Genomic DNA, 26,685 nt, shown 5'->3' with positions numbered 1-26,685 from the left:
AGAGGTGTAGGGAGATAGCTCATATAGTAAGAGCATTGGCTGCAAAAGGTAAGATTTGGCATGGAGATTTAATGTGCTTGAAAGTTTAACAGCATAGTCTCTTTGTTATGGTACCTTCAGTGGTGGTGAGTAGAAAGGTTAAAGTTGGTGTAGTTTTGGACTTTGGCCATATTCTTGCATGTTTAATAGTTGCAGCTTATTTATTTGTTTCACAAAAATGATAGTTTCCATGATCTAGTGGCTTACACATACCTCACACATATTTAAGCTGAAAAAACATTTAAAAGTTTTTGAGAACGGTTTTATTAACAGGCAGTGATCACAAAATATCATATTTCAGTTGTTGACTACAAATGAAATTGTTCTCAAATAAGGTACTTTTGATCACTGATAGCTGAAAATGTGAAGAACGGGCTGACTTAACATGACTCTGACTTGGAATCCTGTTGTGTGCAAGGCTGCTAAATGACTACTGCAATTCTGGTCTATTCAATGTGCTGCAGAATCCTATGGTATTAAGATAGTGAATTTGTGTCCATGTTAAGTGAAAACAAATAATATTTATTCATGTGTTCAATGTATTATTTCCAGGTGGATCCCCTTAGTGTGACTGCAGGTGGAGATGACACTTTGCACACGCCACATGTGTTCCCTAACATTATTGAAGATTCTGAATCTATTCCATCTCTTTTGTCCACAGAATCTCTTGCAAGTGAAAGTAGCAAGAGGTCTCCTGTCAGGTAATTGCAACTATTCATTCATTTCAAAAAATGTATATTGGTTTCATACATTTTTTTTTGTTTTAAATATTTATTTTTAAGGTTTCTTTATGATTATGATTTTAAACTATCTGCTGTTAGGTCTAGGTTAGAGTAATTAGACCTATTTTTCTATAAGCTACAATTGAGCAAAATAATTTGAGCTACTGTGAATTTTACTCCATATTGATTTACAGATAATTAATGAGTCACTTACTATAAGCTAATCCTGAGTGATGTTCACAGTGATAAAGACACTGAACTCACATTTGAGATGACTTAGTGCAAACTGCTGTCAAGCCATCCAAAATTAAGGTTTTCCCAATTTCACTAAATCACTTAATGCAAATAAATGGTGGGACAATTCCTTTGAAAACAATCTGCCAATTTTCTTCCCAATGTGTACTCAATCTGAACTCAGGCTCTGACTACTGAATTCCTTGTCAGTGGAACATTAAAAGTTTAATCTTCCATCCCTCCTTCCTTTTGTTGAACAGTATCTGTGCATTTTAATTTTCAATCTCATTCTTTGTTTCTGAACAGTGGAAACAGAATTTCTATAAACTAATGCCACTTTTGTGTACCTTATTATTTCAGTGCATCATTATGATGACAGTTACAGATACAAATTATGCTATCAATGCATTTTGTACATATGGGAATGGTAATTTCTGTCCAATATGAGTTATGGGAATGGTAATTTCTGTCCAATATGACTTCCTTCAATGGTGCTTTGACTGCCTTATGACCTGAGATAAAAGATTCTTACCCAGAATCCTCTTCTTATCCCCGACATAATATTTTGTCACATACTCAATCTGTGCAGCACTGTAGTCCAACATTATGCCATGCGGTTTACTCCCACAGGTTAAGATCCTGTGGACAACCCAGGAACAATTGTTGTGTTATATAGCTACCCCAGCCCCCGACATTATGCTACCAACTTCAGTCTAGTAAAAGGCATTTCATTCCAATGAAAGATAGGGTACTTTGTAAAAGTGGCCATACCATATACCAACTGCTCTACAATGAATATGTAGTGTTCTAAGTGGATGATAAAGTTAAGCAGTTGGCTACATATGCCGAACATATGACACATCACAGCACCAGTGATCTCAACAACCAATCCTCCCAGCACCAGTTCCTTTGAACTACATAGAGGGGATTGCCTCTCCTGTTTACCATCGGTTCTTGTTATCCCTCTGGCTTAAACAATGCTGTGTCCCCTTGGGTTTGTGTCCGTCGCCACAGTCAATCCTTATTTTGCCAATGTCACTGAGAGGCAGTGTCCAGTTGCCACAGTTCTTTCATCTACCTACAACACCCGTCTGTCCAGAGAGATAGTTTCAAGCCTCAAATTTCCAGTAATTGTATTGAGGTTTGGAAAATTTGGACAATATGACTGCCTCTCTTTACTATTGTTGTTTGTGTTCTGGCTATAAATGTCAGTTAAAAAAAGGGACTCATTATTCTGTATCAATAAAAATGTGACTAAATGCACGGTGAGAGAATGTAATTAGCGAGCAAGTATCTGTGGCACAGCTCAACTTGAAAGACCAGAGAATGATGCAGTATGCTAGAAGACAGCATCTGCATGCAAATATAGGGAAGGTTATTGTGCGGAAGAGCTTTCAGTAGACAAATTTTAAGTGCACACTAAACACAAGATACAATCTTCTCCATCTGTTAAGCATTTCATTATAGGATAATGTGATGGATAAATAAAGAATAGTGTGAATAACACAAAATAAAGTTAAGTAGAATTTAAAAAAGTGTGTGTGCTTGACGAAAACAACTAACTGTATTGTCAGGCATAGAGCCCTCTACCATTTAAGTGCTACATCTGAGGCTAAAACTTGGAAATTTGTATCTGTGAGCCAGAAGGAAAAGGAATTCGTGATGTAGAAATGCACTCCATTTTAGCTGATATTTTGAAGTTAGTGCTATAGTAAGATGAGTTTGTAAACAGAGATTTTATGTTGACTAGAAAGGAAACAAAAGGTCCACTTTCGTATATCGTTTATAACCATATTAATTGTGAGATGTAGTTAACAACTGATGGGCTCTGATTTTGTGACACTCATGCTTATAAAATTTGTAAGTAAACATACTAATTATTATTCTTGAGTGTTTATATTTTACCACTAAGTTAAATTCAAAAATCTATTTTTGTAAGAAACTGGGAGGAGAAAAAGGTCACATAACTTGGACTGTATATGTAAATATTGACCATCTGTGTTCAAACTATGTAGCCCTACTATGTTTGGGCTGATTTCATCTGTTAAACACTAACATAGATCCTGATAAATTTGTAAATACAAGTTTTTTTAATACTGTATGTGTTTAAATGTGCAGGTAAGTATATATTTCTGTCCTGCCTGCTTTTGTACTGAAACTAGATCAGTGCAATAGATGCCATAAGTATCTTTATTAGACAAAAGAAATCTAAAATATTTATGTTAGTGGTTTCTGTAGTACATGGACATAATTTTATTTCCAGGCAAGATTTGGTCCATTTTATTAAGAATTCTTCAGTAACAGAGGAAGAATTCAAAGGAAAGGATAATTTACATAATTCTGTTGCTTCGGACTGTTTGGGAAAAGAAAACCCTGAACAACTTCAGGGAGAAAATCTAATGTAAGACAAAAATCTCTCTATAGTTTAGTAACCTGTTAATCTTGTCCATATCATACTCTTTATATTGCTATTAGGTTAGGTTTAATGCTTAAATATATTGCATTTCCCCACAAACAATGGCACTAGCAATGGTAAGGTGACTGTGCGCCTAGATGATACTGGTAGCCATACCATAGGTGCAACGACATCGGAAGGGCATCAGTTAAGCCAGACTAGCATTTGATTCCTGAAAATTTGTGCCAGACTTTTCAGCAGTCAGGGCAACGGTCAGAATGTCTGAGTGATCTATCATTGTAACATTAACCTTGTTATGTGGATACTCCAGGTTGTTGCAAGCAAGGGGAAACTTCAGCTACAGTTGAAAACAAGGGGAAACTTCAGCTACTATATTACCTGAGGACTTCCACCTCTACTGTATGATTTTAGATAGAGGTAAAATAGTCTTCCATTTGGATCCCTGGGTGGGGACTACTCAGAATGATAATGTCATCAGAAAAAAAAAATCTTGCACTCTACAGCTTGTTAGATCCTTTAATTGTGTAGGTAGATTGCAGAACTTTAAAAAGAAAATGGATAGGTTTGAAGTTAGACGTTCTGGGAGCTAGTGAAGTGTGGTGACATGATGAACTGGATTTCTGGTGAGGTGAATACAGGGTTATCAGCCCAAAGTAAAATAAGGGTAGTGCAGGAGCAGGTCCAATAGTGAACAAGATGATGGGAATAAGTGTGACATACTATGAACAGTATAGTGAACACGTTGTTGTAGCCACAATAGACACAGTTCGATGATCCATCAGTTGTACAAATGTAATTGCATATTAGCTTTGCAGATGGTGAGATACAAGAAATTATCCAGTACTCTTTGAGAGATAAAAATGTAATTATGATTGGTGTGGAGGACTTGAATTTGATAGCAAGAAAAGAAAGACAGGGAAAAATAGTAAGAGAACATGGCCTGGAGGAAAGGAATGAAAATGGAAAGTGCCTGGTGGTGTTTCAGCCCGAGCATGATTTAATCATCGCTAACATGGTTTAAGAATCATGAAAATATATAGAAGAGACCTGGAGCCACTGGTAGTTTACAGATAGATTGTATAGTTGTGATAAACCTGATTTCTGCATAGCATTTACAGAAGCAGATGTGTAATTGTTCAATAATTTATTCATTAGAAAATGCTGATTAAAGCTGAAGAAATTGCAGAAAGGTAGGAAATTAGGGAGATAAGACTTGGGTAAGTTGAGATAATCAGATATTTCTGAGTGTTTCAAAACGAATGTTAGACAACAGCTGGAAAAAAATAGGTAAAGAAATACAACTGCAGCTGGGTATGTAGCTTTGAGAGATGAAATAGTGAAGGCAACAGAGGAACAATTAGGTAAGAATACAAGGCCAAGTTGGACTGTTAATGCATGCAGTATTATATTTAATTGATGGAACATGTTGAAATAAAACATGCAGCAAATGAAGTATGCAAAAGGAATACAGAAGTCTAAAATATGAGATTTGCAGAAGGTCCAATGTGGGAAAGCAAGATTGGCTAGAGGTGAAATACATGGCTGTAAAAGAATTCGTGACTTTAGGAAAGGTTGATGCTGTGTATAGGAAGATTGAAGAAATCTTTGGATAAAACAGAAGTGGCTGTATGAACATCAAAGGCTTTGAGGGGAAGCCACTACTAAGCAAAGAAGTGAAGGAATATATAGGAATACTATAGAAAGGCAACAAACTTGAAGAAGTTTTATGGAAAGGGAACAGGAAGTAGACAAAGATGAGATTCAAAACGTGATACTGTGATTATAGTTTGACAGAGCACTGAAAGATCTAAATCGAAAATAAGCACCTGAAGTAGATGACATTCACGTAGAGTTATTAATATCTTGTGGAAGACAGTGTGATTCTGGTGAAGGTGGATAATAACTTAGATAAGTTGACTGGAATTGATGGTATCGTGGAAAGGAGTCACAAGGTGAGTAACAGGTGATGCTGAGGGAATTAGGATAGGAAATAAAACATTAAAAAGTACAAAGATTTGTTATTTGGGTAGCAAAGTAGCCAATACTGACAGAAGTCAAGAGGATACAAAATACAGACTGGCAGTAGCAGAGAAAGTATTTCTCAAGAAGATAAATATGTTGACATCAGATATAAATTTGAGTTTTAGGAAGTCTTATCTGAAAGTAAAGCTTTTGTTAGGTGACTGCCTTCAGCTGTTAGATAATTTGAAAAAGGATATTTGTGCCATCAGCTGTACAATTGTATGCTTAGTATCTATTAACATAGAATTGTACATCTGATGGCACAAACATGCCTTTTTAAAATAATCTGAAAGTATTTGAAATGTAGTCTCATGAGGAAGTGAAGCATTGAGGATAAACAGTACAGACAAGAAAAGAATAGAAGCTTTTGAAATGTGGTATTATGGAAGATTGTTAACCATGAAGTGAGTAGGTAGAATAGCAAATGAAAAGGCACAGAAGTGAGTTGGGGAGAAAAGATCTTTAAGTACAAGAAGGGTGATAGATTGATAGGACCCATAAGAAGGGTGATAGATTGATAGGACCCATCCTGAGGCATCAATGAGCAGCTAATTTGGTACTGGAAGGAAGTGCGGGGCACCAAAAGTGTAGAGAGAGGCCAAGACTTGACAATAGTAAGCAAATTCAAATGGATGTAGGCTACAATAGCTAAGCAGTGATGAAGAGACTGGGACAGGACAGATTAATATGGAGAGCTGCATCAAATCAGAGTACAGATTGAATACCACATCTACAATGTTACGCAGATTGCATTCAAATGATACTTACTCCCTGTCTTTGTCATCTGAGAGCAACATTATTCCTGTACATCCTCTTCTTTTAACTGTATTGGCTATTTTCTTGTGCTTTAGGCCTCATGGGCTTTGTTGACAATTTAATTAATTGTTTTCATTAATTAACAGTACCACCATCTCAGATTCAGTCAGTATGCCTGATACAGTGTTTTATGTCACCAGTTTCAGAGTGTTAGCTGTTTCTTCACAGCTTGTTGTTCTATTATTTCCAGGGAAAATATTCACATATCAGTATCTCCAACTTTATGAACAGTAGTTAAGATTTGTTTGAAATAGTTTTTATTGTTGTTTGTATTCAGAAAATATATGCATGTAACTGAATTCAAATTGCATACGTAAGAGGAATGTTGCAATTTTACAGTGGCAACCAAGGAAAATTTTAATTATTTATGATAATTGTTAGTCTTGTTGTTTGATGTGGAAAACAATCTAGGTAAACACATTAATCAACACCGGAAAGGGGGCTAATATTACACAGAGAAACAAGTCTGTCAGTATTTCTGAGGAACAGTTTGCCATGAGATATTGTTGTACCACTGATTTTTGACCTACAACATTGTCCTTACACAATGACACTGTTTGTCAAAATCAGCGAGTGCGATGGAGTGGATGAGCAGTTTACTTTGAACATATTCTTTTCTGCTCTTCATTTATTGTAATGCTGCGCAAGGGCTTCTCTATTTTTTTCTGTGCAGCACATAAACCAGCCAGTAGGAAACCGCTCATCTCTGTCATTCTACAATTCCTTCCCCTTGTCTCCCCCCCCCCCCCTCCCCCCTTTTTTTCCACTTATGCTTCCCTCCATCAACAAACTGACCATTCCTTGATGCCTCAGGAGGTGTACTATCAACTGATCTTTTCTTTTAGTCAAATTGTGTCGTAAAATTCTATTTTCCTCAGTTTGATTTAGTACCCTGTAGTTATTAATGTAGCCATTTAATCCACAGCACCACATTTCAAAAGCTTCTATTCTCTTGTCTGAACTGCTTATTATCCAAGTTTCACTTGTGTACAAGGCTACACTCCAGACAAATACATTCAGAAATGAATTACCAACACTTAAATATGTAAACAATGTTAACAATCTTTTTTTCCAGATGGGCTTTTATTGCTACAGCCAGTCTATATTTTATATTCTCTGTACCGCAGCCTTAATCAGTTATTTGCTGTCCAATTACCTCATGTACTGCTTTTAATGTCTAATTTCCTAATCTAATTCCCTGATTTAAATCCTCTAGATTCCATTACCCTTGCTTTATTTTATTTTATTTTTAGTGTTAATCTTATAAACAATTTTCAAGACACTATCCACTGTGCTCAGCTACTCTCCCAAGTCTTTTGTGGTTTCTGATGGAACTGCAGTGTCATTGGCAAACTTCAAAATTTTTGTTTCTGTTCCCTGCACGTTAATTCTCTTTCCAAATTTCTCCTAGGTTTCCTTTACTGCTTCCTCAGTGAGCAAATAGAACAACATGGAGTATTTCCCCCGTCTTGTATATCATGCACACCAGGCAGAATAGCTTTGTCATTACTGGCTCCTCCAAGGATCTCAATAATTCTGAGGGAGTGTCATCGACTCCTTGGTTTCCATTTAGTTCTTTCAGAGCTCTGTCAAATTCTTCTCTCTGTGTCATGTCTCTCATCTAATTTTCACCTTCTTTGTCGTCTCTTCTATAATATTGTACCTCTATATCTTCCTTCCATCTTTCTTCTCTACCTTCTTTGCCTAGTATTAGCTTGTTATCAGACCTCATGAGATTCATACAGCTGCTTCTTCTTTCTCCAAAGGTCTTTGTAATTTTCCTATAGGCAGCATCTGTCTTTCCCTTAGTCATCCATATTCCTACACCCTTCTTATGTCCTCTAGCCATTCCTGTTTACCCATTTTGCATTTTGTGTCAGCCTAACTTTTTAGACACTTCTATTGTCTTTCACCTGCTTCATTTGTATATTTTCTTCTGTCATCAGTCAATTCAATACTTCCTTTGTTATTCAAGGATTTAAATGAGGCCTTGTCTTCTTACATATGTGAGCCTCTCCTGCCTTTACTGTTTCATCTCTCAAAACTATCTGTTCATCCTCTGTTATATTACTTTACCATGTCTCCGTCCATTGTCACCTAAAGCCCCTTCTGAAATTCTCAACAACCTTTGGTTCTTTCAGCTTATTCAGAGTCCTCATCTTTTGCTGGAAATGCCTTACAGCTGAAAATTAACTTTCAGAATCTCTGTCTTATTATTACACGATTGGTCTAAGACCTTCCAGTGTCCCCAGTTCCATTCATTGTATACGACCTTCTTACATGGTACTTAAACCAAGTGTTAACGATAATTAAATTATGCTCTGTGCCAAATTTTACCAGGTGGCTTCTTTTTTAATTCATTTTCCCCAGTTCATGTTCTCCTATTACTACCCACTGTCTTTCTTTTACCTCTATTGAATTCCAGTCCTCCATGACAATTAAGCTTTCATCTCCCCTAACTACCTGAATAATTTCCATTACCTCATCATACATTCTTTGAATTCATAATCATCTGCAGAACTGAAACTTGTACTAGTATGGTGGAAGTTGACCTTGTGTCTTATCTTTTCTATGATAATGTGTTCACTATATTGTTCATTGTAACTTACCCAGATCCTAATTTTTTATTCATTATTAGGTCTACTGTTGCATTACTGCTGTATGATTTTGTATCAATAATCCTCTGCTGACTTGACCAGGAGTCCTGATCTTCCAACTGCCTGTAGCACTTCATATGCTTTGTGCATTCAGTCATGGGTAGTAATTATGTAGTAATGTGAGAGTAGTAACTCCATGAGTAATTCTCTCTGAGATAATATAAATTCACAGGACAGAGTAAACTGTACATTTCTTGAGTACCTCCTTGTGTTTTTCTTTCTGTAGAGGAGGATGATGACTATTCATTCAATGTGAAAAGAGATTTTGATTCTGCCATTAGAGAGAAGCACATGCAAATGATCTGTTGCTACCATTATAGTAATTTACTGAATTAAGCAGACCTCATTGATGGTAATTAACATTAAAAAGATTAAAATTAACATTGAAAAGATTACACATTGCATACTCAACTCCACAGTCCAAATTATTTTTTTAATAAGATCTATCTTTTTAGTTTCCATATTGTACCTTAGAAAAGTTGAGGTGGATCTTACATATTACACTTCAGTAATTCCCACTGTATCTATCATCAACTTATCTATTTACCTTTTAAAGTTTTTTAATGCACCTACCCATTTGAGAAATCTAACAGTCCATTCTCTGACTCATAGAATGCCAATTTTGTTTCCTGATGATGATGTCCTCCATAGTAGTCCCCTCCTGGAGGTCCAAATAGGGGACTATTTTACCTTCAGAATATGTCATCAAGTATGATCATCATTAAGCATACAGAGGAGCTGCATGCCCTCGGGGAAAAAAAATAACAGCTCTAGTTTCCACTTGCTTTCAGCCTCTCACACAACGTGTTGGCTAATGCTATAAGACTATATCAATCAATCATCATGACTGTTGCCCCTGCAAATACTGAAAAGCCCCTCCCAGGGGCCTCACTGCTCCTTGGTGGGTTCATGCTTGGCTACTACGACGCCCCAGCCTTTGCAGCATCTGTTCCCTTCCGTGCTACGTGTCTGTCCTCTTGCTATTCCTTTTCACCTCCCTTGGGGAACATACCTGGGGTGTTTTTGGGAATGTGTTCCATATTTTCAGTAGTTGACATCACAACAGTATCATCACTGTTTTTCATTCCTTTTTTTTTTCTTTCTTCGTTCACCTTCTCTTATCCTTCCTCTGCTTTGGCGTTTGAGGTTCCTCTTTTTTTTTTTTCTCCCTGTGCACTCCTGAAGACCAACCCACATGTCTGACGCATAACAAGTGACTGGTTAACACATAATTACCAGCCCTGGGTCGACAGGTAGTTTCGTACGTACCCCCTGGTACAGGCCAGGCACAGGGAGGGGTGATTGCCTGAGTTGCTACCTTCCCAAATTGTCAATTGGTTCCTCTGTCAGGGATGACCTCTGATGTGTGAACAATCACCTAAAGTGAGTGAGGGCCTCCCCCCCCCCCCCTCCCCTCCAAGGGGCCTCCCAGTTGGAAGGAGGACGCCATCAGAGACACTGGCAATCATGGGGGATTTTCTCCCAATGAGCCAATCATTGTCTTCGCAGTCAACTTCTACCAAACATAAACGGATTTTATGTACTGAAGACGGTCAGTCCTTTGCAACGGTAGATCCGTTTCCTATTCAGAAAGGTGTTGATGCAATTGCAAGCCCTGTGAAATCTTGCTCTCGTTTACACAATGGCACTTTGCTTTTGGAGACTACTTCTGATTCTCAGGCATAACAACTGCTTGCTGCTTCGCTCCTCCACAGCTATCCTGTTTGTGTTGAGGCCCATAGAACTCTGAATTCTTCCTGTGGTGTTATTTACACTTGGCTGCTTGGTGGTCTGGCCAAGGCAGGAATCCAAATGTACCTCTCTGATCAGGGTGTCACTGCACTCTATTGGGTGATGAAAAAGGTAGCTGCATTCTTGGTGCCCACACACACTCTTTTTCTCACTTTTGCTAGAGTGGTGCTCCCATCCCAGATCAAAGCAGGTTAAGAAGTTGTCACAGTCTGACCGTACATTCTGAACCTGATGCGCTGCTACCAGTGTCATTGTTTTTATCACACCCAAATGTTCTGTTGGCATCTGGCCAAATGTGTAACCTGTGGTAGGGATACTCATGAGGGCGATTGTCCGCCTCCTCCTCCATGCTGTTTCAAGTGCAGTGGTGACCATGCTGCCTCCTCTTGAGATTTTCCCGTATATCTTGACAAGCAAGTTGTCCAGGAAATCCAGACAAAGGAAAAAGTGCCGTACACGGTTGCTTGCAAGTTATTGGCTAGTCGCAATCCCATGGCCATGTAGACATGCGATCTCAAATTCAGTACCGCGGTTGTAAAATTGCCCAGTGTCGTGGTAGCATCCCTGTCTCCTCCTCCAGCTGTGGAACAAGCTACCAAACTTTCATCTCATGGTGCAAAGTCACCTGCTACGCAACCAGCAGGGTGGAAAGGGCAGAAGGGATACTCCCACAAAGACTTCCTACATCCCTCCAGCCAACACACGAGTCTTCGTCTGCCAGCTGGAAATGCTCCTAGAAGTCAAACAGAGGCAAATGGTCTTCTCTTTCACCAGCCCAGAGATCTTCGACGGTGTCGCCACGTGATACACATGCCCGGCCAACATCCATGTTGCCGATGCGCACCACCAACCATTTTTCTGCCCTGGGCTCCATAGACCGACAGAGGAAGAATGCGGACGCCTCTGTAGACCTCATGAAGCAGGATCCTCCAGCTTCTGTGCCTTGTGGCAGTGAGTCTTTGAAGGCTGACATTTAGCAGCCACCGAGGTGACACCCATTCATTTTTTCCCTTCTCTTCTTTCCTCATTATGACTCTCCACCAATGAAACATTCACAGCCATTGATCCAACAAAACGAAGAGGACTTATGGCTGCTCTTAGAATCATAATGTCCACTTGTTCTCTGCCTTCAGCAAACAAAATTGCGTCCTCCCAACTGCTCTGAGCCCTCGCATTTTTCCCGGTCTGCCGTGACCTTCCCCCTGAGGATGGCATTCCATCTAATGGGGGAGTCAGGTTGCTCATCAAGGATGACATTTGTAGTCAACTCATCTCCCTGATTACCCGGCTCCAAGCTGTTGCAGTCAACATTTTCCTTCCTCGCTTTACCTTTTCCCTTTGTACCGATTAATCCGTCATTCGATGTCACCAGGGCAGATTTCCTCCAGCTTAGTGGGTATCTACCTCACACCTTTCTGCCCCTTGGTGAATTCAATGTGCACCATCCCCTTTGTGGTTCTTCCAGAACTTGTCTGAGAGGTGCCCTCTTAGCTGACCTTCTCAATCAACTTAACCTCATTGCCTTAACACAGGAGCACCCATGTTCGTTTCAGACTCAGTGCACACCTATTCCCATTTGAACCTATCCTTCTGCACTGCTCAGCTTGCTTATCATCTCGAGTGGTCTGTTCTCTCTGACACATACTTGAGTGACTATTTCCCATGTTCTATCCGTTTGCTAACTCGTACCCCACCTACATGCATGCCCAAATGGCAGCTTTCCGAGGCCAACTGGAGGTGGCTTTATTCCTCCCTGGTACCCTTCAATGAACATCATTTCCACAGTTTTGATGGCCAGGTAGAATGTCTTAAAAATGTTATCCTTACTGCTACAGAACGTTCCATTCCTCATACTTCCTCTTTACCACACCATGTCCTGTACCCTTGGTGGATGGACATGTGCCGCAATGCAATTCTCGTGTGGTGACGTGCTCTCCACATATTTAACCATCATCCTATGATGGCAAATGGCATTCAGTATAAACATTTGCGTGCACAGTGTTGTTGTGTTCTTTGGGATAGCAAAAAAGCCAGGTGGATTTCATTTAGTAACTCTTTTAAGAGTACCACTCCCTCCCAACCTCCGACGGCTCTCTGGGACCAAGATCCATTCCCCAATTTCTGGCCTGACAGTAGCATATGATGTCATAGTGGATCCTATTGCTCTCTCCAACACCTTGGTCCACCATTTTGTGGAGATTTAGAGCTCCTCCCACTATCACTCTGCCTTCTTCCATCAGAAATCAGTGGAGGAGTCTCGAGTGATACCCTTCTCTTATCAGAATAGTGAGTGCTAAAATGCCACCCTTACTATGAGGGAGTTAAATCATGGTCTCAGTTCATTCTGATCCTCCACCACAGGGCCAGACGATGTTCACATTCAGATGTTGCAGCACCTTTCTCTTGTGGGCAAGTACTTTCTCCTTCATACGTACAACTGCATCTGGGCTGAGGGCAAGTTTCCCAGACACTGGTGTGAAGCCACTGTCATCCACGTACCTTAGCCCATAAGGACAACCACCTTTCTTCTAGCTACCACCCCATTTCTCTCACCAGCTGTGTTTCCAAGGTCATGGAATGTATAATTCATTCCTGGCTAGTATGGTGGCTAAGAGTCTTGTGATTACTAACCACTGCACAGTGTGGATTTTGAGTGCACCATTCAGCAGTTGACCATATTTTCATTTTGTCAACCCATGTCGTGAATGGTTTTCTGCAAAAATCCCAGACTGTGGCCACATTTTCGATTTGGAGAAAGACTACGACACCTGCTAGAGGACTGGTATCCTCCATACTCTCTGCACATGGGGCTTGCCTGGGCGTTTGCCCCGTTTCCTTCCAGAATTTTTAAAAGATCAAGTTTTCAAGGTATGAGTTGGTTCTGCCTTGTTGGACATCTTTATCCAGGAAAACAGTGTGCCTCGTCCTCTTCGCTATCGCCATTAACCCACTGACAGTATCACCCTCCTCTGTTTGTACTGGTCCCTTGTCTGTTCGAAACTAGACTTTGGGTATTTCGTTTACGCATCTCCACGTCTGTCTGTCTTATGCCGTCTCAGTGCTATCCACTATTGTGGCATCTGTTTGGCCACTGGCACATTTTACACTATCCCGGTTGAGGGTCTGTATGCAGAAGCTGTCAAACTACTGCTGTTCTACCACCGTGACTTTCTCCTCAGCAGATATGCATGTCTTTTGTCTGCCATGCATGGCCAGCCATCCTACGCCTCCTTCTTCGACGACTCCTTTGATTGCCAGTATGGGGCACTCCCCTCTTCTCTGTTACCTCCCGGAGTTCGCTTTCGGCTCTCGGTCCCGGCAGCTTAACTTCTCCTATCTGCCACTTTCCCTATAGGTGTGAACCCTTCGCCACCTTGGCTTCATGCAGCGGCCTGTATCCACCTCGGCCTTCATTTGTTTCCTGAGGACACTACTCCAGCCTCCTTCTATCACCTTCGGTTGTACGACCTTCACGTGGAACTTTTGTGTACACTGATGGCTCTCAGACTGACCGTGGTGACGGGTGTGCCTTCGTCATGTGCACAGACATTTGTCGGTATCGGCTTCAGGAACACTGCTCAGTATTTTCAGCAGAGCTCTTCACCCTGTTTCAGGCCACACAGTACATTTGGCACAGGCTTTTCAATTGTCATCTGCTCCGACCCTCTCAGTGCGCTTCAGAGCCTCTGTGGGCTGTACACCACCCCACAGGTCCAGGAAAGCATTCACTCGCTCACTCTTGATGGAGCCACTGTGATGTTTATGTGGTTTCTTGGCCACGACAGTCTGACAGGAAACGATGCCATTGAAGCTGCTGCCAAGGCTGCAGTCCTCGCGCCTCAGCCCGCTAGTTCTTACGTCGCCTCCAACGATCTCTGTGTTGCCGTATGTCAGCAGCTGGTGTCACTTTGGCATCACCACTGGTCTTCCCTCCACGGGAACAAGCTCTGGGTTATTAAGCCTGTCCCAGCGGCTGGGAAAAACTCCTCTCGGCCCTCTGGCCGCGAGGAGATCATTTTAGCTAGGTTGCGTATTGGGCACTGTCTTTTTGGCCATCACCATTTGTTAAGTTGTGCTCCCCACCACTTTGTGCTCACTGTCCTCAACTTTTGACAGGCTGCCATTTCCTGGCAGAATGCCCAACCCCCCCCCCCCCCCCCCTTTTTTTTTACCACGTTCATTCTCATTTGTGTTTGTGGTCTAAGTTATCAGTCGTTTTAGTGAACTACACGTGGGTTGTCGACTGTGTTTTACTTTTTACTTTCTATCCGTCGTAGCAATATGATGATGGATGTGTAATCTTTAGTTCAGGGCCTCCGTTTCTCTATGGCGTATTTTAGAGATCTTTGTTTACATCCCTGTTTTTAGCTGTCTTCTGGTCTGTCGACTGATATTAACGTGTAGTCGTTTGTAACTCTTCTCTTTGTCTTTGTGTTCTAGATTTCTGACATGGACACATATGACCCTAGTTGTTTTTGTGCCCTAAAACAAACCAAAACTAATACGGAAAAGGCTGATGCCTTAGATGCATTATAGTTTTGTAACAATGGATCTGTAATGCAGTTGCATAACAAAACTTTTTAAACACTGTCTTGTTGCAAGCTTGTGTGTTATGTTTAAGCTGTTTTTCATGTGATCCAAGCCTGCTACTTCAAAATAGTGGTTTCTAGATGGGGTGTATTTTCTCCCTCAAAAACATACTTGTATGTAACTCACTGATGAAAGATGAACACCTTTTTTGCTTTTGCGTGTACACACTCTCTCTCTCTCTCTCTCTCTCTCTCTCTGTCTCTGTCTCTGTCTCTGTCTCTGTCTCTGTCTCTCTCTCTCTCTCTCTCTTTGTCTCTCTCTGTGTGTGTGGGTGTGTGTGGTTTTTTTTCGTTTTTTTTCCAGAAGGGGGGGGGGGGGGGGTGCAATGGCATACATGTTGAGACTTTTGGCTCGAAGGCGTATGACATGTAACTACTTATTACTGTACTTACAAACTTACATCTGTCTGATGTATAATTGTGCTTTCCCCTTTCAGGCAGTTGGAAGATGACTCACTCAATCAGCAAAATGAGACTGGAGGACTACAGGTTCTGCTTAAAACTTCAGATGACAAGCTGGTCCATCTTTCACTTGAACAGTTCGCTCAGCTGTCTGGATCACAGCTTATGATCGTATGAATATTTATCTAAGACAATCATAAATATGTTTATGAGGTAGTGATAGTCTTTCCACAGTTTTTTTTGTGGTGGATGGTGGTCCAATGTTGCAACTTATTTAATGTACTTGGCAAACTTCAGTGTGTATGTGTGTGTGTGTGTGTGTGTGTGTGTGTGTGTGTGTGTGTGTGTGTGTGTGTGAGACTTATGGAGGAGATAGAGAAGATCCAAAGAAGAGCAGCGCGTTTCGTCACAGGGTTATTTGGTAACCGTGATAGCGTTACGGAGATGTTTAGTAAACTCAAGTGGCAGACTCTGCAAGAGAGGCGCTCTGCATCGTGGTGTAGCTTGCTCGCCAGGTTTCGAGAGGGTGCGTTTCTGGATGAGGTATCGAATATATTGCTTCCCCCTACTTATACCTCCCGAGGAGATCACGAATGTAAAATTAGAGAGATGCGAGCGCACATGGATGCTTTCAGACAGTCGTTCTTCCCGCGAACCATACGCGACTGGAACAGAAAAGGGAGGTAATGACAGTGGCACGTAAAGTGCCCTCCGGCACACACCGTTGGGTGGCTTGCAGAGTATAAATGTAGATGTAGATGTAGAAGTTGAGCACAATGAGTCAAGCAAATAATCGTTATAAATATAGGACTGGAAACCAGTGGCTTCCCCGATAAAACGTACATTATGACTGAGCCCACCCTTGAGGACTCAGACTACAGATAAGCACTTAACAAACCCGTTACAACTGTTCAGCATGCCCACCATTCATGTGAAGGCATATCTCCTCATTGATACCTATATATGTTCAAAAATCCCAGTTGTGTTACCCTATTGACAACCATCCACGATACTTTCCCAGAGTTCATCAATGCTATCAGCAGGGTGGGAATTACATCAAAACTTTTAAATATTCCCACACAAATAGATCTAAAAGGTTGACATCAGCGGACCTAGGAGGCCACGTCATTGGCGAGCCATGACTGATGATACCCTTGTTAGAGCTTCGTGCTACATAATCCCATAGGGCTACATGAAAGTGTACTGGTGCACCATCGTACATGTACCAGAAACACATCCTTTCACCATAAGGAGCTTCATCCAAATGGTAGATTATCTTGTGTTTGAGGAAATAAAGGTACTCCTGACTAGTAAGTCTACCTGGTAGGAAATATGACCATATCAACTGATCACCGACAATGCCTGCCCAAATGTTAATGGAAAGTCTCTGCTGATCTGCTGTCTCAATGGTAGCAAATGGGCTTTTATAAACACAAACGTGTGTGCTGTGTATGTTCATAATACCACATCAGATAAAATATTCTTTCCCTGTAAATTATGTGTACATGAGTAACTGTGGATCATTCCCTCACTGGGGAAAGCTGTCAGCACATGGACCATGTTGTCGAACATCAACATTGAACGTGCCAAGCTCAGTGTGCTGCTGAATGGTGTGAAACGATGTGACTTGTGCATAAGGTATGTGGGCTCCAACGTAGCATACGCTATCGTAACATGCTCCAGCAGCAGTTGCTGGCTGTGTCCGCTTCATAAATCTCACTGTTTATTTATGCAATGGGCAGGTGTTAAATTCATATATTAGTTCTGTTAAAATGTACTTTCTTCTCATGTGCATATGCTAGTCAGGTTGTTCTACCTGTAGTGTACGTAAATAATAACTTAAGTATTACTGAAAATATTATAAGGCACAAAGGGAAGTTCCATGACCAGTCAATAAGGACATCAGCTTATGAAAGAGTTCCATTACAAACAGTGCGATACAAATTTACAATAGTTCACCACATGAGATAAAAATTATTTCATCATTCACACTTTTTACCAAAACCCTAAGGCCATTCTTACTTGACCACTGTCCCTACTTACAAGGGAACCTCCCCATCGCACCCCCCTCAGATTTAGTTATAAGTTGGCACAGTGGATAGGCCTTGAAAAACTGAACACAGATCAATCGAGAAAACAGGAAGAAGTTGTGTGGAACTATGAAAAAAATAAGCAAAATATACAAACTGAGTAGTCCGTGTGCAAGATAGGCAACATCAAGGATAGTGTGAGCTCAGGAGCGCCATGGTTCCGTGGTTAGCATGAGCAGTGAAAAGTTTACTTTCTTTATTTTCGCAAAGATATGATCAATCCGTTCGTTCATTGACGTCTCTGTTCACTGTAATAAGTTTGGTGTCTGTGTTTTGTGACCGCACCGCAAAACCGTGCAATTAGTAGACGAAAGGACGTGGCTCTCCAATGGGAACCGAAAACATTTTATCGCAAGGTCATAGGTCAACCGATCCCTCCACAGGAAAACACGTCTGATATATTCTATACGACACGGGTGACGGCATGTGCGTCACATGACAAGAATATGTTGTCAACCCACCTAACTTGTACACTTGGCGAATGGGTAAAAAGATTCTTCTACTTTGCCCGATTTAGGTTTTCTTGTGGATGTGATAATCACTCCCAAAAAGTGATGAAAACATAAGAGTTTGTCACATAAACTGCAACAAATGAATGCAACGATTTCATAGTTGCACAGTTTTTCCTGTGCTCTGTCAAAACATATGTTTTTAACGTTTTCAAATTTTTCCGTGTGTAGATCGTCAAATCCTGCATATATCCAAGCAAATCTGAACATGTCCTGGAATTTTGGAGAGCGAAGTTGGTTGTGTGTGAGTGACTGAACTTTGATAATTGACACACGATCACATAAACAATAGTGCTCTGTGTACCTGTACAGCTTTGCAAAATCATAGAATCTTTTCACAAAGTATTTCACTTGCCGAAAACCAAACACATCTAATGGTTGCACAAGAGGTGTACAACCTGGAGGAATGGTAATCACGTCTACTCCCACACTAAAATTGTACAATGCCTGATCCTTCTGTCCTATATAGCTGTCAAGGAATAAGGCAAAATCTTTGTCCGCGTAAGGAGCAATCACACGTTCATTAAAGTCTTTCACTAGTCTTTTCTGCATTTTTCCTGATGCACTGCAATTCACAATGACATTCGGCATTTGCGCAAGTACCCTATTCACCTGTTGCTGAACTTGCGGTCGAAATACACCATTTTTTTCCTGCAAACATAAATAAAATGTGGGTAAAAGAAGTCCTGCTTTGTTCAGAGCATATTGTATGGTGTAACTATGTGAAGTGGCATGCAGCTGGTCCTCAGTACATTCCGTGACGCCTTCTCCAACTAATGATAACGTGCGGGTCGATTTCATTTCATAGTTAAAACTGGACTGATCTGTGTTGATAATATATGCGTCTTCATACTGTTGGAATCTGACGTTAGTTTCTGTAACAAACGCCTTGGAACACTCTAAAAGTTCTTCCAGTTTATTCGCGTAGTTCTTGCTTACATATTTTGTAATCTTCCTGCTCGTAATTTTGTATTTTCTTTTGAACGTGACAAGCCAATGAGATGAAGCCTTGAAGTCCAGGCCGATTTGTTTAGCGTAATGCAATCCCCAAATCTGTAGGTCTGTATCATGCATTGCACTTAATTCATTTCTGGCTTTAATAAATTGTCGGTATACATGGTTTTCTAATTCACTGAACTTCTGTCTACGGGTTCCACCTCGTTCCACAACTTCTTTGCAATATTTAATTGTGCTTTTTTCCTCCATCCCTTTAAATTTCTTAAATTTATTTATTACTTCACTCTATAATCTATATTTGCATCTTTTAATTGGTTTGGACAGTAACCTGTATTGGAGCATTTCCTTCATGTAACCCAAAGAAATACCATCAGATTGAAATCGCAGTATTTCCTCTTCGTACGGATCGTCAACAATCTCATCATCTGGTACATACAGCCCCGCAGCAATCAGCAAGGTATCGTCATCACCACACGTACTGTTTATCAACTAATGTAGGAAATAATCATACAAATGTTCGACTATCGTTCTATCCCTTAAGGAACTTTCCGATTCCTTACAGTTCGGAAAATATTCATTGACCTTGTTATTGAAGTCGCGAGCTATCTTTGCTGGATTCATATTGCGCACGGAATACATCTCACGTATTTAATGCACTCTCGTCCAAAGTAGCGAACAGTCAACTGCCAGCCAGGGAGCCTCGTTAGGAGGAATACTCTCTCTTCCGTGCGCTGTAGTCAACTGATGTCATGTGTTCCGATGTTTGTTTAGGTGTAGTGTCCCCATACTACGGCGCATTTACTTCGTATCGGACGGACAGATAATAATTGTCTGAAAATAAAAAATTAAACTTTTCACTCGAGGGAAGACTTGAACCAAGGACCTCTCGTTCCGCAGCTGCTCATGCTAACCACGGGACCACGGCAACTCTGAGCTCACACTATCCTTGATGTTGCCTATCTTGAGCATGGACTACTCAGTTTGTATATTTTGCTTATTTTTTTCATAGTTCCACACAACTTCTTCCTATTTTCTCGATTGATCTGTGTTCAGTTTTTCAAGGCCTATCCACTGTGCCAACTTATAACTAAATCTGAGATGGTTGCGATGGGGAGGTTCCCTTGTTAGTAACAGAACTTCTGCAACATGTGAATTACAAAACTCTAAAAGAAAAAAGAGCGAAATATCTAACCACAAGTAGTGCAAGGTGTCCTGTGCAGTAAACCAATCAAACAAACTCACTCCTCAAAAAGAGCACACTTATATTTACAAAACATTATATATTACAGGTGTACTTATACACTAAAGAACCAAAGAAACTGGTACACCTGCCTAATTTCGTGTAGTGGCCCTGCAAGCATGCGGAAGTGCTGCAACACAATGCGGCATGGACTCTACTAATGTCTGAAGTAGTGCTGGAGGGAATTGACACCATGAATCCTGCAGGGCTGGCCATAAATCCGTAAGAGTACGAGCGGGTGGAGATCTCTTCTCAGCAGCATATTGCAAGGCAGCCCAGATATGCTCAATAATGTTTGGTGGCCAGCAGAAGTGTTTGAACGCAGAAGAGTGTTCCTGGAGCCACTGTGTAGCAATTCTGGATGGATGGGGTTTCGCATTGTCCTGCTGGAATTGCCTAAGTCTGTCGGAATGCACAGTGGACATAAGTGGGTGCAGGTGATCAGGTGATCAGACAGGATGCTTACATACATGTCACCTGTCAGAGTCATATCTAGATGTATCAGAGGTCTGATATCACTCCAGCTCCAGCTCCACACCATTACAGAGCCTCTACCAGCTTGAACAGGCCCCTGCTGACATGCAGTGCCCATGGATTCGTGGTTGTCTCCATAACCCTACACGTCCATCCACTTGATACAATTTGAAATGAGACTCGTATGACCAGGCAACATATTTCCAGTCATCAACAGTCCAATGTCGGTGTTGAGGGCCCAGGCAAGGCGTGAAGCTTTGTGTTGTGCAGTCATTGAGGGTACATGAGTGGCTCTTTGGCTCCAAAGGCTGATATTGATGATGTTTCATTGAATGGTTCACACACTGACACTTGTTGATGGTCCACCATTGAAATCTGCAAGGGTTGTGCTTCTGTCACGTTGAACGATTCTATTCAGTTGTCATTGGTCCCATTCCTGCAGGATCTTTTCCCAGCCACAGCAGTGTCAGAGATTTGATGTTTTATCGGATTCCTGATATTCGCAGTACACTTGTGAAATGCTCATACAGGAAAATCCCCACTTCATCGCTACCGGAAATGCTGTGTCCCGTCGGTTGTGCGCTGACTATAACACCACAGTCAAACTCATTTAAATTTTGATAACCTGTCATTGTAGCAGCAGTAACCAATCTTAACAACTGCAACAGACACTTGTTGTCTTATATAGGTGTTGCCGACTGCAGTGTCGTATTCTGCACATTTACATATCTCTGTATTTGAATACGCATGCTTGTACCAGTTTCTTTGGCGCTTCTGTGTATTAAACTGATAAGAAAGTATTTGAACCTATTAAAAATGTGAAATTACAAATTGAAATTTAATTATAACAAATTGTACCAAGAACAATGCATTTTTAATATCCTTAGCATGCCATTTCCTTCTAATGTCATACTCTCATTATACGATAATAAGTAAGTTACAGTAATTCTTTTACCATGAATATGACATTTCTCATCTTTTCATTACAACAAATCATACAATTAATGGTGGGTTTTCGAGGCCTCATCAATTTTCTAGTGCTCGGAAATGGAGTATATACATACGAACTTCAACAGAAAGCCAATATGGTGCCCCACAACTTTGCACTGAAGGGAGATGGCATGCATGTGGCCTCATTGGTCAATTTTCAAATGCACATCCAGAATACCGAATTCTAGATATTGCTCTGCATGTTCAGAAAGACTCCCCAACATACTATTCCATGCTATGACGTCAGAAACTCGGCACACTCAACGTTTGGTTGCATGGCCCGTGTGCCAACAGCTTAAGAAACTGTTGGCAGAAGGTAACTTCAGCTGGAAGTCAGATGCATCCAGAGCTTGCATGCTTTGTATGTATAGGTGCAACATTTCCTCACTTAATGTCCACCGCACAGTGGAGGGCAAAATGCATTCTGCTGCAGCAGTCCTGTTACTTGTGCCTGCCATTGTTCCTACTTGTAAGACACACACCGCCATTCGTGATATTGACATTGTTATTGATCTACCTGCATGTTGTGTGTTGGGTTTAAAACTAGTTTCACAGAGGTACTGTTGGGACCTAGTCGTTCACTCGCTCAAAACTCCGGCTTCATAAGCCAGGTGTCTGGGCAGGGTAAGCAGCCTAGCTACTGTTCCTGCATTGACCTAATTGTTGAGTGTGGGGCCTAGTGGTTAGAGTTGTCTTCTGCAAGCGTCTCTGGCTGTAGAGACAACTCTATTTGTTGACATTGGTACAGTGGGAGATACTACTCCGCATTAGTTAAGGCCAGTGAGTCAGCCTGTGGTGAACCTGGTGGCCCAGCCTACAAAGTAAGCAGATGCGAGAGTGTCCTGCACTATTGTAGAACACCTTGTCTGTCTGGCAGAAGCGATCCCGCTGTAGGGGGATGCCTGCTTCCTCATAGAGCAGCCTCATTGGATAGTGGCTTGTGCAGCACAAGTTGCAATGCCCGTTTTGGATGCACTGGAGTGTCGCAATGTGCATCGCAGCTGCATTACCCAACACCATGTCTGCGTATTAGAGTGCTGGCCGAACAAGGGGCAAGTGCACGGTAAGTCCGTGGTGTGGATGAAGGGTGGATGGTGGATTGAGCAGTGGGTACAGCCCACAAAGATACCCCACTGATCATCCCCTGATATCACATATGTAAGGCGGCCAGGTCAGGTACATGTCTAGCATCACCCCGAGGTATTTACCGGTCCGCAACCATGAAGCCCCCCCCCCCCCCCCCCCCCCTCCCCATGATCGTGACTGGCGGCAGATCCAGAGGCAGCCTCTTCCTAGTGAAGACAACGGCCTGACTCTTCACAGCACTGAATTTCAGGCTCCATATGGTGGACTAGGTGCCCAGGATATCACATCCAAGCTGGAGACAGTGGCGCATCTTGGCCACATTCGTGCTGAGACCTGACACCTGCGTGGTACCCCTGCATAAATCTGCCAGTCATTAGATGTGCCTCCATCTGCTCAGATGTGGAATGTGCGTCCCGAGAGTTATGAACGCAGTAGGATCATGTGCGACGTAGGTACTCCGTGTACGAAGAGTTTGTACACGAGGCCGCCGTGCCACATGCAGTCAAAGACCTTGGAAATGTTGAGATGTGCCTCCCCTAGGTTCTCCAGCACCCGCATCGCCTGCTTCACTTGGTGCAACAGCTGCTGGGTGTTCAAGTGGCTGTAGTTCACCGCCTTGGGGGTGGGGGTGCCCATTCCACTCTTGGGGATGGCAACCACTTCCAGAAGGAGGGAATGTCCCAGAGGGGAGTATACTGTTGAAGATGTCCACTAGAGACTGGTCTATCTCCAGCGGCAGCATCTTCATTAGGCAATTGGTGACATCATCTGTGTCACCCGCGTTCTTTGCATTGAGGCGATGTATCTGCAGGTCGACTTCCTCAGCCATAATCTGCTCAATCACGTTGCCCTCGTCTTGTGCAGAGAGGAAGACTGGCAGGCATTCTTCTACGTGGCAGATGTGGTTTCCATCACCACGCCCACAGTGGGTTGGAAGTTGGCCGCAAACGTGTCTGCGAGGATGCTGGCTTTAGCATCAGGCTCGCAGATAATTTCAGGACCCAGTTGGAGGGGTGGAACTCATTGGTGACAACGAAGGAAGTGTTTGGCAGTCCGCTAGGCACTTCCATCTGTCCTCTTTAGGGTGGCCACAAGACCTGCCCAGTCCCGATTTATGTGGTCATCGATGACAGCCCAAATCTTGCGTTACACCCTGTCTAGGTGGCGCTTCATCTCGGGTAGCCGTGTAAGCTGCCATTCCTGAAAGAGGCGGCTCTTGTTTGTGATCGTCTCCAGGACGTGCGGCGGAAGTTGGCGCCTCTGCTGCGCTGATTGTGTGCTGTGTGAAGAAGGCCAACACCTCGTCGGCTTCTTTCACGTCGGGATCTGGTGCGCCCTCGAGACAGTCAAGTATCTCAGCACGGAAGTGTGCCTTGTCGACGACACGGAAATTGTGGCGGTCAGTCGGCATGGAAGCACCAATAACGTCCATGTCGAAGACCACCGGGAGGTGGTCAGACAACAGGGCACATCGGACTGTGGGTGACATGAAGTGCCCAAGGTGATGTCGGGCACATCAGACTGGCCGCGATGGGGGAAGACCGTGTGATCGTTTGGCCCCAGGACTATCACACCATATCGTTGTGTGGCACGGAGGCGGCGACTGCTGGCGTCAGTGATGCGGGAGTACCATTGTGTGCTGTTTGCATTTAAATTGCCTGCAATGAAAAGGTTCCCGCGCAATGCCAACAGGGCATCAAAGTCAGCTTCCAGGAGTAGTCTGCTTGGCGGCCTGTAGGCTGCAATGAACGTGATGACCCCCGCCATAGTGTTAACAACCACCCCAGCGAGGGGCGATAGCTGAACTCTGTAGTGTTTGAGGGATGCCTTTACATAAACAGCCGTCCCTCCACTGTGGGTCAACCTGTTGGTGCGGTGGCACTGATAATTGGTCACCCTAACGTGAATACCTGGCTTGAGGAAGGTCTTGGACACGAGGCAAATATCAATTTCCTCACTGCGCAAGAACTCCCTGAATTCCCTTTGCGGGGGTGGGGAAGGGGGACCACACTGTTTGCATTGAACTTGCAAACGGTGAGGCTATGGATGTGGTGATGGTCCATGGCGAGGTGTGGTGATGACGACAACATGGAGGGCCAATGTGACAGCAGTGACGATCACTGGGAGTTGCTCTAGCACAGGCTCATCGAAGAATTGCACCACGGGCACGGCCACGCCCCGCGGGCGCAAGGCAGTGTAGTTCAGAGCCCCGTCTGCAACCGTGTGTCGCTTGTGTCAGCATAGGAGCGAGAGAGAGAGCGGCGGAGCATGTGAGACCGCACAGCACTGCTCTGCGCTGGACTGTCCCGTGGTCAGATCCAATGTAAACAAAATAACAGAGGAAGCGAATCTCTGTTAAAGAGGTCGATGAGTGGTGAAACAAGCAAACCATTTACTGTTTAGGTAACAACTAGTGTTCGTGTGGTGGAATTACTATGCAAAGCTTTAGAAAACAATATCCAAAACAAGAATCGAAGAACAACTTAGTAGCTTTGTGACCTACAGGTTGATTCTATTAGTACTGCACATGCACACTCATCATATGTACAATAGGCGTCTTCTGAAAAATATATTAGTTTCTTAAATGAACTAGAGTAATAAATGTTCTATTTTAGAAATAATTTTATGTAAGGGCTATAGAGTCTCATTTTTACTGTTAGTATTTACAAGTAAATATTTTTTGTTATACTTCGTGCTACAGCTTTTTGTATCACTTTTCAGAGTTTAGAAATCGGTTCCTTAGTTTGCTGTTTTGTACATAATAATTTTAACTGACCAAGTTTGAAAACTTGTTAAAAAATAGAGTTAAGGTTATAAAGCTCTTTAATTCTTACAGTCAACATTGTTAAAGAACACAACATTTTACACATTTTTCTTTTTCAAGGAAATGATTCTGTCTAGGTTTAGTACAATAGTCCGTGAGACTGCTAACCTCAAAGAATTAGTCAAATTTTTGTCGCCAAGTAATGAACAGTTCTTAGTTTTAGCAGGCTTTGAAAGAGAGAAAAAGCACTCACAAATATATTTGGAACCAAACGTTAAGAGAACTTTGGCCACGTGCTTGTGCAAAAGAGGGTATTTCTCTCTTGGAAGAAAGCTGTAAAAGTCATCCAAAGTTTTACACATAAGAAAGCGGTCCTTCAGGCCGATATCACACTGCAGGTCAATCAGCTTTAGTTGAAGCACTTGTGAGACGTCCTCTGCCCAAAGGGAAAATGGGCGAACAAATATATCTAACGCCAGATGAAGCTCCTTTATCTCCAAAATTCTGTTTTCAAACTGTTCGCATAATTCGCAAATGATTTGAACATAATCTGAAAAATCCACATCTTCTTTAATGCTATCTAGTGTAAGAAAGTGTCCACAATTCTTCTCGCACAACTGTTTTTCCCATAAAATAAGTTTTTTTTTTTAAATGCTTGAATCGTCTGTACTAAATCAACAGCAAAATGATTTTCTCCTTGGAGTGAAATGTTCAAAGTATTTAAATGACCAGTAAGGTCACTCAAAAAAGCCAAATTCACCACCCACTTAGGATCACAAAGTAATTCTTCTGGACGTCCTTTCATTTCCAAAAAGGTAATTATTTCGCCCCTCAAGGAGAAAAACCGATGAAGCACCTTTCCTCTGCTCAGCCATCTTACTTCAGTGTGGTAGGGGATTTCCGGGTATTCCACTTTGATATCAACC

At 42.1% G+C, this 26,685-nt stretch overlaps 1 protein-coding gene across 2 annotated transcripts in view; it reads left to right on the top strand.

Moving 5' to 3' along the window:
- Positions 1–26,685, top strand: part of LOC124556547 (cyclic AMP-responsive element-binding protein 5) — a 160,105-nt gene that overhangs the window by 38,775 nt on the left and 94,645 nt on the right. For both annotated transcript variants that reach the window (XM_047130503.1, XM_047130504.1), the window contains exons 4-6: positions 592–740; positions 3,259–3,396; positions 15,685–15,820. In XM_047130503.1, the coding sequence (XP_046986459.1) occupies positions 592–740; positions 3,259–3,396; positions 15,685–15,820 (423 nt within the window). The remainder of the gene's footprint in view (positions 1–591; positions 741–3,258; positions 3,397–15,684; positions 15,821–26,685) is intronic.

The sequence above is a fragment of the Schistocerca americana genome, chromosome X (genome assembly GCF_021461395.2).
Source record: "Schistocerca americana isolate TAMUIC-IGC-003095 chromosome X, iqSchAmer2.1, whole genome shotgun sequence".
NCBI lineage: Eukaryota > Metazoa > Arthropoda > Insecta > Orthoptera > Acrididae > Schistocerca > Schistocerca americana.
The sequence above is the reverse complement of the archived record's forward strand: the minus strand, read 5'-3'. Positions and strand labels throughout refer to the sequence as shown.